Source organism: Nipponia nippon, unplaced genomic scaffold, assembly GCF_047370975.1.
Source record: "Nipponia nippon isolate SJK-2023a ecotype South Korea unplaced genomic scaffold, ASM4737097v1 scaffold_20, whole genome shotgun sequence".
Classification (NCBI taxonomy): Eukaryota; Metazoa; Chordata; class Aves; order Pelecaniformes; family Threskiornithidae; genus Nipponia; species Nipponia nippon.
This window is the reverse complement of record NW_028262337.1, coordinates 6,872,642-6,885,929: the sequence shown is the minus strand read 5'-3', so window position 1 is coordinate 6,885,929 and position 13,288 is coordinate 6,872,642. Positions and strand designations below refer to the sequence as shown.

The following is a 13,288-nucleotide window of genomic DNA, read 5'->3' as shown; positions in this document are numbered from 1 at the left end:
TACTACTTCTCAGAGACGATTAAATTAATTTTCATATCACCCACGTGATATGAAGATGTATTATCATCCTTCCTTAACATAAGGAGAGTTAAAACACAGAGATTAAAGTGAAAGTATTCCCTTTTAGTATTCAAAATAGAATGTCTAGGATTTCAGGTTTCTGACCTACTTGTCATAGAATGACTCATATATTCAGAGCATAGTTTTCATGAAAGGCTGAGAGAATGCTGAAGGGCTGGGATACACTGGGGAGGTATCACTTCTACTTGCTTTATTCTTTCCGTCTCCCATTGGCATTTGCTTTTGGCCACTACTAGAGACAGAATAGTCGATCTAATGGACCTTTGATCCATCCAGTACTGCTCAGATATTTTGAATTAATCTGTATTTTTAAGTGCTGATGCCCACACAGCTCAAGCAACAGCCTTTCAGAGTGGATACCTCGAGAATGAGAAACACGTAATTAGTGACATAAGATAAAGTTTGTGTAAGTGACTAGTTCAGTATCAGGTGCTCGGCAGCTTGGGCAAATATTATTTCCAGTTCCTGATGATAAAAGCACTTTTACCTTTCTGTTGTCCTTTGCCTGATTCACCCATCTTCTGCAGTGAATGAGACAAATATCCTACTGACAAGGGCTTGTTCCTTAGAGCCCTCTTAGACCCTGGGCAAGGCAGGAGATTTTTAAAAAAATAATATAGTATCACTTAATATTTTTTCAATAATGCAGATACATGAGGTGACCGACTTAAGGTTGGCCTAAGCTTATAACTTCTTGAAATTTATGAAGATGTTCACAGGATCAGCAAAAAAAAGCATTTTGCAGAGACTTGGCTAAATTCAACTTCTCTGCTGCAAAATATGAGTCACTAGAATATCTCAGAAAACTGCTTCCAGATTTTTTTTTTTAAATATGAAAAAGATACATTTCTCTGCCACTTTCTTAGAAACAGCTGACCCATTTTCCCTCAAAAAAAAAAAAATTGGAAGGAAAATTTCAGCACCACGGAAGAGAATTTAGTAATGGTAAAAAGAAAATACAGTCTTATAATGCAGAGCACCAGGCAGCCCTCTTAGGTAATGTTAATAGGCATTATAATAATATAATATAGCATTAAAATAATGTAATAAAAATCAAGAAAAATAAGCCCCAAATGATCCATTATTGTAGATTATAATTTGTTTTGGACTAGTGACAAGAATTATCTTTCTTGACATACCAGGTGCTCAGTGACTGTGCTCAGGGTCTACAATCAGTATAAAATAAAATACAGTATGAGCGCATACACTCAAGATATTCCAGTCTCGGCACCCTTCCAAGGCAAGATCCTGACCTTTTTGTTTCCCTTTAAAGGTTGTTGCTTGTATGTGGCAAAGCTGTAGAAAGGATTTCCAGAACCCAAATCATGAAGTGGACCTTGATACATTTAGTAGAAGTCTAGGGAAGCAGAAGCAATTAATAATTTAGCAAATTTGGTAAACCAAATACAAAAATACAATACAAAATACAAGATAATACAATACAAAAAATACAAATAATAAAAAAATCCAAACACCCAGAATGTAAAGAACTGAAATGGAAAGAACTGAAGTGGAAAGGATTTCAATGAAACAATTTTGAAAAAGTGAAGTACAAAAATTTGAGAGCTCTGAAGCTCTTAATACCTTGAGCTTTTAAGCTTTAAACAATACATGCCATGATTTAAATGATAAATGCTACTAACATACCCCAACACGAATTCTTGTGGAAGTAGAATTCATATGTGATTTATTGCCAGCAATTGTTTATTGCAATTAGAGGAATTTTACAACAGTGTGAGAAAAAAATTGGTTGTCAAATATAATTATGTCTCCTTTTCATGGAGCTTTCATTGGCATAGGAAATCCAGATCAACATTGGAAAACACTTCCTTTGCCTAAAGAGACAACTGCATTTTTTTTATCCAGCTGCCTCCTGTCCTCTCTCCTCTGAAGCTGGCCTTGATTTCTTGTAGGTATCTATGTGTGCACTGCTGAAACAAACCATCTTATCTTCTATGTGCAGGATTCTTATAGTTTGGGCTATAGACCTTCTTCTCTTTGGACTTTTCTGTCCACAGCCCTTAACCATTTTCTGGAAGACACACTTTTTGGAGGCAGATTGGCTTAAGCTCAGTTGTGCAAAAGACTTAATAATTATGAGCTGGGTGATGCTGAGGTATGTGACCTCCTCTTGTCATGACAATCGCACCTCCTGGCTCTTTGGACCTCCTTCTGTGCTGCATTCTCTGGGATTGGAGAGCAGCCAGTTGTAACCACGACTGCTTTTTCCTGTCAGCTTCCTGTCAGCTTCTGGCTGGGGCACTCTTTGCCGAAGATCTCTGCCACTAAGCATAAGGTACATGTAACCATATCTTCTGTGACCGTGCCAAGTGTTTATCATCATTTTGGCTATATATGATGATTCTTCAGAAGGATGTGTGCCAGGAAGCTTCCCAGTGCATACCAGTGTTAGTCCTGGGGAACATTTATACCTGTGCTTTCATCAGTACTGTAGGGTATTGATTTAAATATTACAGGTCTGAGGAACTACCTCTTGTCCTACATACTTGCTTTATCACACCACTAATTCAGAAAGAATATATAAGCAATTTGGCCACTTCTGATAATGGCATCCAACTGAATTCACAGAAGGAGAAGGAGGAGCACTTTAAGTGAATTGGAGCTTCCTTCTCTGGCAGCAGTCTGCTTCTCAACCATGATCTTACATGCATTTTTATATTTTAGTTTTTCCTGAAAGAAAGTTGTTTCGCTAATATCTTAGGGGAGCTGCATTTTAATTAGGATTAGTCAGTATGCTTGATGGATGGTTTGCATATTTTTATAAATTGCTAGATAAACATTTTAAATGCTTTGATATTTGATTCCAATACATTTAAAATAAGAGAAAATTAATAGCAATGTGAATTACAGTAAATACATGCTATATAGTCACACACAGTGCAAGTTGGTTTTGTATCCCAGTGTCTAAATACTGCTCAGAAAGTAGTGCTGCAGAAAAAGAAGTGGGGATAGTTGGATCAAAACTCACTTTGGAAAGAAAAACAGTGTTGTTCTAGAATTTCTTGAAGAAATTAGGTAAAGTGATGTTTTAAAAAGAGTTTGAAGGTACTTTATTATTTAGAGCCCAGAGAAAAGGTACTTTATGGAAAATAAGTGCAGACAACATTATGGAATGATTTAAGTGAATGGTGACAGATAGACTGTCATTAAATAATGACAATAATAAAGTGGAGTCACATTAGTCCTGCTGAGACTGCACTCCTAGAAATGCAGGGGTGCTGACAGGTGCCTGCAGCAGTGGGAGCTGGCGGGTGGCTGGGGCCAGCCGGCTGGCGGGCTGCTCAGGAGCACCTCCGAATTTGCTGCGTACTCCTCGTGTCTGGATTAAGTCATTCTATTTTTCAGCCTTCCTTACCTCAGGTTACCCAAAATAGTTCCAATTCTTCAACACTTTCTGCAGATTTCCTCACTCAGACCTCAACCTGCCACAGATTTTACCAGAAGCCTTGGGGAAAACAGTTAATGTCTCAGTGACCTTTTTTTATCATCTAAAAATGAGGATACTAGTACCAGTAGGATTATTAGATCAGAAGAGCCATACAAAGTGACTTAAACCTAGTAGAAGCCTGAACAGTACCACATTTCTTGGAAATTATTTTGCATTTTGTTTCTTTTGTGGTTTTTGTTTGTATTTTCATTATACTGCAATAAGACAACACTTTCAGCTTCAAAGAAACATCAAAACATCGAATCCATGTAATAGGAACTGGAATCTGGCATCCTTATCTGAACGTCAAATTAGTAGGAAGATGTTCACTTGCAGGAGCCGAGTTCAGAGAATAAAAATTGCCAGGTGAGGGACGATCCTCTCTCCAAGGAAAGAATAAAAGGAATCACAAAAAGAATCCCAGTGTGGCTGAGCACAACAAGCAAATTGATTTAATAAGTGCAACAAAGGCTTGTGTGCCAAATACCTAGACCACAGAGGTACAATTAAGAATAATGAGGTGGCATTACAAAAAGTACACCTTGAATTGAGTATGAGGAGAATGTTCTAAGGAAAATGCCCAAAGATATGGAATAGTCATCACAGAAAACTCCATGCTTGGAAACTTCATAACAAAACACAAAACGGTTTGTTTAGAAAGATCGGCTACATTTCCTCAGATGCTTGCTAGAAAATCATGAGACACAAGCTCAAATAGATAGTTGGAGTTCCTTTGCTAATATGTTTGAGTAGACTGATTCTTACAAACCTTTTTACTTCAGTGTATTTTTTGTTCTACATGTGTTCTATTCACCTGTAATCTGGGTTTTTAATATTAGTATTAAGACTTGTTACACTCTAAATGTTTCCAAAAACAGTTATGCCAAGAGCAAAAGCCAAGTTCTGCTGCTAAAAGCAAATTTCATGAAATGTCACATTTTCTTCTTTTGCTTGCAGTTTTGATACTGGAAAATCTATCTACACTGCTTCTAAAAATGGAGTTAATCATAGGCCTTGCTTGCTGAATCACTTAACTGGAAACCCAAAGCCACAAGTAGATAGTTGGCTTGAATTCTCCAGTGGTACAAGAAAATCCAGATTTAGATCATATGTTCCTTTTAATATCATTTTCTTACAATTCGCTGAACATATTTTTAAGCAATGGAAGGCAAAAGTTTCTGTTAACTTTGCTACAGAGAAAATAAAAATATCAGGTCACATATAAATGATTTTTTTCTTCAAATGTAGAGTTGATATGATATTCCTTCTAAAATGTCAGTATAAATATTCATCTTTTTTTTCCTCTCATTTTACTGAGGTCTTTAGTTTTTACTAGGCATGGGGGAAGAGACAGCAAGGAAAGTAGAAAGAGAAAACCAGATGTGGTTTCTCCTGCATCACTGGGTAGACACTGTAAGAAAGGAAACATTTTGAAAGGTCCCAAGCAGACAATTAATATAAGAAATAAATTTTAGGATTTCTATTCAATTTATAAATCTACTGATTTATTTTTAGAGGTTTTTTTCTGATGCTGGAGGTTAACCTATTTAACATTTGAAGTCCAGTGGGAGTCTATGGCGGGGGTTGATTACTGACAACTTGTTTCCTTCTGGTAAAGAAACTTCTAAAGTTTCTTCTTTATTAAGCTCTGGAGATAACTATGTCTGGCAAAAGAGAGGACACCTAAGTCAGCTGTTGGCTCAATGTATTGCTTAGTTTATTAATAAGCAATAAAAAGGCCCAAGAGAAGTCACAAAGACATAACCAAAGTGCTTGTCCAGTCTAGCTAATGAATGTAAAGTGTGTCTAAAATCAGTATTTCACAAAGAAATTATGATAATTATTTGGTGTATTAGCAAATCTTGGGACAGATTTACAGCTGAATTCAGTGAATTCAGTGAATATATTTAGTGTAGAAAGTAAAACAGAATTTAACTACCTAAAATGCTTCAATGAAAATTCAGTTCTTATTAGCAAGTAATGTCTGTTCCAGAGGAAGAGGTTTTTGTCTCTGTCTTCCTTTATTCCTTGCATTGCCTTCTCTGACTGAGAGCTGTAAAATTAATATAATGGAATCAGTGTCCACCTCACACAAAATGCTTTCTAATGACATGGTATTTCAGGAGTCTCTGTACATTTTTTGAAGAATTGGGTTACAATGGACGTGATTTCCACAGTAATTGAAATGGTCTGTCCTACTAAAATAACCTGTAACTAGTTCAGAATAAATCTATCACGTCTAAGAACAAAACTTTAAACTGTCCTGCTTTGATTTGAGACACACACATCCCCAGTATCATCAGTAATTAACGCACACAAGGTCTAAGAGCACACTACACTCTGCCCATGGCATCCCATCTTACAGTGAATGAGCCTTCCCCTACCCTGGGCTTTTATACCAAATGATCCTAGAGACAGGCACACTGTGGCCTTTCTCTATAACTCTCCATGTCCACAATGGGTCCCACCAGCTGAAGTGGCCAACTGCTTTTTTCATCCCGAGCAATCCAACTAACAAATTTGGATTCTGTGTTTGAAGGTATCATTCGATCCTTCCCTTTCTCCAGTAGCTGCAGGCTGCCTCCTGCAGGGTGCAGGGGTGGGCTCCTGTCCTGGAGCACAAGTGATAAATAGCTTACCTTTTCCTTGGAGACATAAATAAAGTTTTATTACCTTGCTTTTGCTCTAAATAAGACCCTGTCCAAAGGAAGTTGCTACAGGGCAGCTTTTCTGTGATAATTTCATTGAACTACAGCTGCCTTGCCAAATGCACCCATTCAGTGTGATGGTGGGATTGTGCTTCCAGGCGAAAATACAGGATGGGACTTCTGGGAAGTAAGGATGTTGACATGTGTAGGTAGGTCATAGCACCGACAGATGGCTGGAGAGATTGCATGACACTCGGACAATGGACTCCTTTGATGGGGGACAAAATTTGCTCCTCTAGCACTTGGTTGTCCCTCTGTAATGTTTAAAGATGGCCTTAAAAGATAAGGTGTTGCAAGAGGATCAATTAATTTGGCTCCTGCCTCTCTCCCTCCCCATAGTTTCCAAGATAGGACAGGCTGAAGGTGGAGAGAGACTGAAAAGGGGAATATCAGAAAGTCTAGTAAATTCTTCATTTTGCGATGGAATTTATTTCTTTCCCTCTTCAACTATTACTGAGTTCACAAAACAAAAATCCGCAACAAAAAGCTACAGGATTAAATTGCTAAACTCTCAGTGATCAGGAAGAGCAGCATTAAGATTTTCTATGCAGCCTTAATTACAAGCTCCTGCGCATATTCATTATGATGCCATTACTCCTTATGTAACTAAATGCTATATTTTGTACACAGATCTTCCCCTTTTTTCTTTTAGCAGCCTTGCAGACAGTAGGAGGGAGTTATTTAAGGACTCAAAAGGAAGTCCACAGAGGGTTTCTTTCACTGGGTAAAGCAGCTGTGCAGTTGTTAACAATGAAGCAATGCTGCTGAAATCCAGGATCCAGAACCTCTCCTGTCCTTGCCACAGGGCCTTACTATTGCCTGAAGCAAATCATTAGTAATCTTACTAAAGGTTGTTTGTGATGTTATTACTTCTTGTCCTATTAGGAGCACAGGGAAGATCAGACATGAATGTTTACAAGTTGCTCAAGAAAGTTCATCACTTTTTTCCCCGTCTGAGTGCAGCGCATGGATGTTACACGCTGGGCAAGACAAGCAAACACGATAAATAGCCAAAAAAGGAAAAAAGGCTGAACTTTCATCTCATGTCATGTTTGTCATCACTGAACACTGAATAAGGCAGGCTCTAAAGATAAACAGTATCCACTAATGTCATAAAACATTTTGTCAAAATGCAAACACAAAAGTTGTTGAATTAGCACTGGATTTTCATAGCTTCGGCCTCTCTGGAGTTGCACCAAAGCGATTTGAACACAGAAAGTTCTGTGATGTGTTCTGTGATGTGCCAAATGCTCTTGTCACTAGAAGCAGCTTCAGTTTGCTTGTGTTGTGCAAAGTGCCCAAAGCTGGATGCAGAACAACGGCGGAAAATTCTGTCTTTAAATGGCCATTTTCTGCCTGTGAAACAGTAGCAAAACAGTTCCTGTGCTTTCAGTAACAACTTCCATGCTCCTTCTTCCTTTCCAAAGACTACCCTCCATGAAAAGTGCAAAGAGGCTGAGGAACACACTAAGGAGAGAATAACTTTTGGTTTGTCACTGAACATGCACTTTCTAATTCACAGGATATTCTTGCTGTGGTTTAGAACTTAACAGGAGTGGAAAAATAAATATGAAGCAACCACAGCTGACTGTCTGCAGTTTCTGTCCAGGGAAAATAAAAGAGTCCATCCTATTTTGCATCTTACACTTTTAATTTTTTTCAGTGCATGCAGCAAGAAAGAATAAACAACTTGTGTGAAAGTCTTCAATTCCCCATTCTGATTCTCTGTTCATTTGATGCAGTGTCATCAGCAGCGCCATTTCTGGCAATTATGACCTGTGATTCAGCCTAAGAAACAACTAATTTGATTTTTAGTGTAATAACACATTTTTCATTTAGATTTCTACAAGATTTTGTATCTGAAGTGTTAGCAAATGTCTCTGTAAGTAGGAGCTAAACAAGACAACTGCTCTAGCATTTTAGAAACTTTTTAATATAAACATATGTTTCTGGCAAACCAGTGCTGTATTCACACTCCCCCTTTGACTGCAGAACTGAACATTTTTTTTCCTTGATGCATATTTACATAAGAGACATTTTCGTTGAGCAGTATGAGACAAATCCGAACAACTGATACATTTGAATCCCATTGATTACTTTTGACACCCATCTAGTGGACACTACACAGTATCACAGGATAAAATTCCTGTCAAAACAGCCATGTGCAAGTCTTGCACATACTTACCTGGTGATGTAAACCACAAGGCCTTTCCCAGCTGATGAAACTGCAACTTTATCTAATAGACTTTTAAATTTTAAAAACTCACTATGTTATAATCTGACAGTGAAATCATTCATAGAAGCCTGCCTTAGTTTCTGACTGGGAGAAATAAGACTGGTAATAAAAGATTCATATCAGGTCCACAAAAGGTGAGTGAAGAAAATAAAACAAATCTGCAAACAAAACCATATGTTCCTTTAATCCAATAAATATCTTTTAATCAGCTGAATAATTAAGTCCACTGTTAAAGAATTCAATTTAATAGGCACTCCTTATTCCAAATTTTTCTGCTGTGAGACAGATTTACATTTAGCCTCATTTATTTCTAACTCACTTTTAACTTTTGCTTTAGAGCTTTCAGACAAGCTTGTATATATTTGAAGTGATACTGCCATTGCAGAAGTTAGTCTTATTGAGCACACGAGTAAACAATCCTCTTTTATTTTACCTAAAATTCCATGAAAGATCTGCCCTCCTACCCTCAATAGAAAAACAAAACATACAGACTGTGTATTGTTTAGGAGTCTGTGTGTTCTTGCAGCTGTTTAATGAAAAAAATTATTTTATTTAGGCAATGAAATAGAGGTGTTAGGAAATTTGGATATAATGAGCTGACAGATGTTCCAAACCCTTCATTGGCATTGTGAGTATTTTGTGCTCCTGGAATACTCAGTAATTCAGACTCAAAAGATACTGATTGCTGGTGAATAATAGTAGTCATGCTAGTAGTAATGGCAATATGGTTATTAACTTATGGCACTATAAGCTGCAAAGGATGTTTTCTTGTAGTATTCATGCTATCTTGTCCTTTCCAATATTTTTTTCAATATTTTTTTGTGAGCAGATCTCACAATGATCACAAAGATGCAGTGAACAGGGAAAATGAAACACAAAGAGGAGCTTTGCGTTGTCCAAGATCACCCAGCAGGCTGGTGGCAGAACTCTTATTTGATACCTTACTGATTAAGCTTTGTTAGCTTGAGACTGATAATGTCATGTAGTAGTAGCACATTTGAGGACACAGAAAAAGTATTCAGGCATAATCAAAAGAAATCAAATTTGGCAAGATGCGTATGTGTTAGGATTTACTGACAGTGAATTGTTCTGAAAACAACAGTGAAAAGAGGATTAAATGGCTAAGCTCTCTTGAAGTTTGTTTAATACCTGTTTCTGAAGATTTTTTGAAAAAAAAAAAAATCTGCTTTTCTACATTCAAACTGTGAAAGGTGAATAAAAAATAAATAATATAATCTGAAAGCAGTAGAAAGCTTGCCATTCCAGGAATATATGCAAAGTAACAGGAAACCAAGGTTCTCTGGCAGGCAACGTGCATCTCTGTCAAAATTAGCAATATATGTTTCTTTGATTAGTTCATTTAACAAAGAAAAACAGGCCATGGGAATGCTGTCACTTCAGTGAAACATTAAAGTGGCAACCTCACTGCAACCTCAGGTTGATGGTAGATAACAGCAAGAAAGAAGCTAGTGCAGAGAGTAGCATGTACCTGCTGTGACACTTGCACCAGACTAAGTCTAATCAACAGATGACACATACTGAATATTTTCTCTTCTGCTGTCATTAGATATAATTGAAAACCAGTGGGTGTCCCTCATGTGAACACTGTTTTCAAAATGAGTACTTCAGATGCGTTCATTACAAATACATATTATGATGCTAACACTTATCCATGTTTAAAAAATCATGCGAACGATCCTCTATTCATCCCTCATTCCCAAATGCTTTAGCAGTATTATTTAAGTTCCCATTAGTATGGCAAATGAGCCCAAGGCCAAGGTCCAAACAACTAGGAAAACAAAAGCTATCTTCCACTTCTGACCGGATAAAATGTGCTCCATCCCATCAGATGGAGACGTAATCTTGCTAATCCACACATTTGTGACCTCTGAGCATGCATACCACAGCACATTAAGTCTAAACACAGAGTCACATACTCCAAAAAGATTCCATATGGTACCAAACTCAGCTGTCAGGCTGCTAAGCAACATGGGTTGCCGTGAGCACGTCTGGCCAGCACCGCCCACCCTGCGCTAGTTTCTAGTTGATTGCAGACTCCCATTCAAGGTCTTCGCACTGATTTTCAAAGCTCTTTGTGGAAACATCACAGACTATGTGAAGAGCATCTTCTCTCTCATTCTCTTTCTTTCTGTCTCCTCACACTTCTGCCTCTCATGACAGCGGTGTGCCCTAGGAATGATAAACCTGTTTACCGCTCTTAATACCAAATACAATAGCTAGAAGTGCTGGATCTGAACTGTGTAGTTCAAAGACACCAATGGCCACAAAGTCATGCTGCTTGGCAGTGAGAAAAGAACTCATTTCTTTGATCTGTTGTAAAATAGCAACTCTAATGCATGCAAACATGCCCAAGCACACACATGCACCTTAATCCCAATCCAGCACTTTGTTTATTGGGATAAAACAAAATATGTTCTTGAAATATTTAGGTAGTAATGAAATATTAGGGTTGAGTACTCGATAACAAAAGAGCCCTCAACAGTGGGAGACAGGATAATGAGGGTCCAGCTCAGAAGAGACGGGGCCTGAGGAAGAAAACTATGAAACATCATGTTTCCTCAGGTATAGAGCTCATGGATACTCTACATGCAGAGAAGCATAAGGCTTCTTGTATTCCTAATAGTGTTTTCTTTCTCTTCCAGATTTCTTTTCCTTCAGAATTGTTCTTTTTGGTTATCAGCAATTTTAAAGTATATTTCTTGTGTGCCTTGGTTTTTGGCTTAGCAGTGGAATTGACCAGGTCTTTATTTCCGCATTATTATCAAGAAGCAATTACCTAGTGATAAATTTGTCAGAAGAGTGTTTATTACTTTCAAAATTTTTATGTCAATGGCATAAATCTTTTTCTCCTTTCTTTTTGCAGTTTCGATGTAGACAATGGTACATCATCGGGACGAAGTCCCTTGGATCCCATGACAAGCCCTGGATCAGGGCTAATTCTTCAGGCAAATTTTGTTCACAGTCAACGTCGGGAGTCTTTCCTTTACCGGTCAGACAGCGACTATGACCTTTCTCCAAAGTCCATGTCCAGGAACTCCTCCATTGCCAGTGATATGTAAGTACATTATAAAATACTTCTAGCCAATGCTTTGTCCTCTGTCTTAAGATTTCTCCAGCCACAAGAAATTTCTTTCAAAAATCAAAGACAGTAATTGCTTACGCTACTGAAGTAATGGATAATTGTTTGTTTATTTCTTTAATGAAGCTTGTACTTGTTTTTGCAGTTTTTTGAAAGTAAGGATATCATGAGGGTGTACTTGATGTGTTTATGCACTTTATTAGCTTTGACAGAATAATGAAGACAGTCAATACTGGTGTATCAAAACACTAAGTAGAACTCTGATTTCCTGGCTATTAAGTTCTTTTCAGAAAAGTGATTCAAACTCAATTTCTACTTCTTCATATTCTTAAGAAAAAGATTCCATTTATTTGCACCAGGTATTTTTAGGTTTTTAGAGAAAAGATTTACCAGCTGGCAGAAATTAATAAATTCAAGAGAGGCAAAAACTATTTCACATATCATTTTATCTAAATGGCAAAATTTTAACAAAAGACCTTGGGAAAGTTATTCTATTCTCTCTCACTATTCTTCCATGATGTGTGTCTTTTCTGCTAGTGGATCATACTTTTCAAGTATGTGTAGACCCCAGGTTGCATGGGTAGTGGAAGTCAGATGCAAATCTCTGTTTATTTCTAAGACACTAAAAACATGTTCTGTGTCCTAGCTTCTAGTCACTTGTAAGTAGCAGAAATTAAGAATAATTTTGTTTGTTTGTTTGCCTTATCTGCTCCAGATTTCATTGGTTCAATTATACATCACTAAAATAAAGGACCAGGCTTGTGAGAGTCCCCTAGTGAACAATGAACCCTAAAGCACTGAAAGTCCAGCATTAATATAAATGCTGTTCTTTAATGAGGCAAAACCCAATCAATATCCTCTTTAAAAAATAAGTCAGTATGCAGAACAAAGGAAAAAGGTTTTCATAATAATGAGTGAAATTTCACCTGATATTTAACTTGCAGTCATTATATAATTGAACACTTCTATTTTCAGCTCTACATATCATTATTAGAAATGTTGATTAGTCCATCTAATTATAGCTCTCTTCCTCTGTAAGTGTCAAGAAGAGAAAAATTCATGCCTTTACAGAGGGTTGGTGTAAGGTCCATACCTCAGTTAAGCCCTGTAGATTGAAGTACTTAGTAAGTTCTGTGCCCAGTGTGATCAATTCTGGTTGAAACAAAATGAGTGAGAAAAAGACCAATCCATCTTGCCTTGTCATAAGGAAAAATGCATTTCACTTGCACATAGTGACCCCCTTCCAGCAAATCTTCCTCTGACGGATAACCTTCCTTTTAGCTGGACAACAGTCAAGCTTTTAGCATGGCACCGGCATCAGGATACCATTTGGAAAGACTTTTATGTTCAGGGGGCCAATCCAGGTCACTGTGTCGCTAAGATAAGTCATTTCAATTAAGAATTCAACTACTGCTCCGTCCTTGAACTCATAATCTGCTTCTGCATTTCCTACAATTCTGGGTAACAGCACATGGCAGTAAATTGGACAAACAATTGAATTACTGAAACACTGAGCACGCTTTTTTCCTTTGGACATCTGTATCTATTCTTCCTTTCAAAATTTTCTTAAATTTTCATAAAATTAAAAATAATCTGCATAGAAAATTCATTGGACCTCACATCTGGATAGATTTTCACAGTCTCCTGTCACAGAGGAGTTGTTGTACTAAGAAGGTAAATATTCCTGCTGCTGTTTAGGATGGGAGCACATTAGG

General features: G+C 37.4%; 1 protein-coding gene across 5 annotated transcripts in view; it reads left to right on the top strand.

Moving 5' to 3' along the window:
- The window catches only part of PDE4D (phosphodiesterase 4D), a 533,586-nt gene that overhangs the window by 395,292 nt on the left and 125,006 nt on the right, over positions 1-13,288 (top strand). For all 5 annotated transcript variants that reach the window (XM_087759654.1, XM_087759655.1, XM_087759658.1 and 2 more), the window contains one exon: positions 11,358-11,549. In XM_087759654.1, coding sequence (XP_087615780.1) covers positions 11,358-11,549 — 192 coding nt within the window. The remainder of the gene's footprint in view (positions 1-11,357; positions 11,550-13,288) is intronic.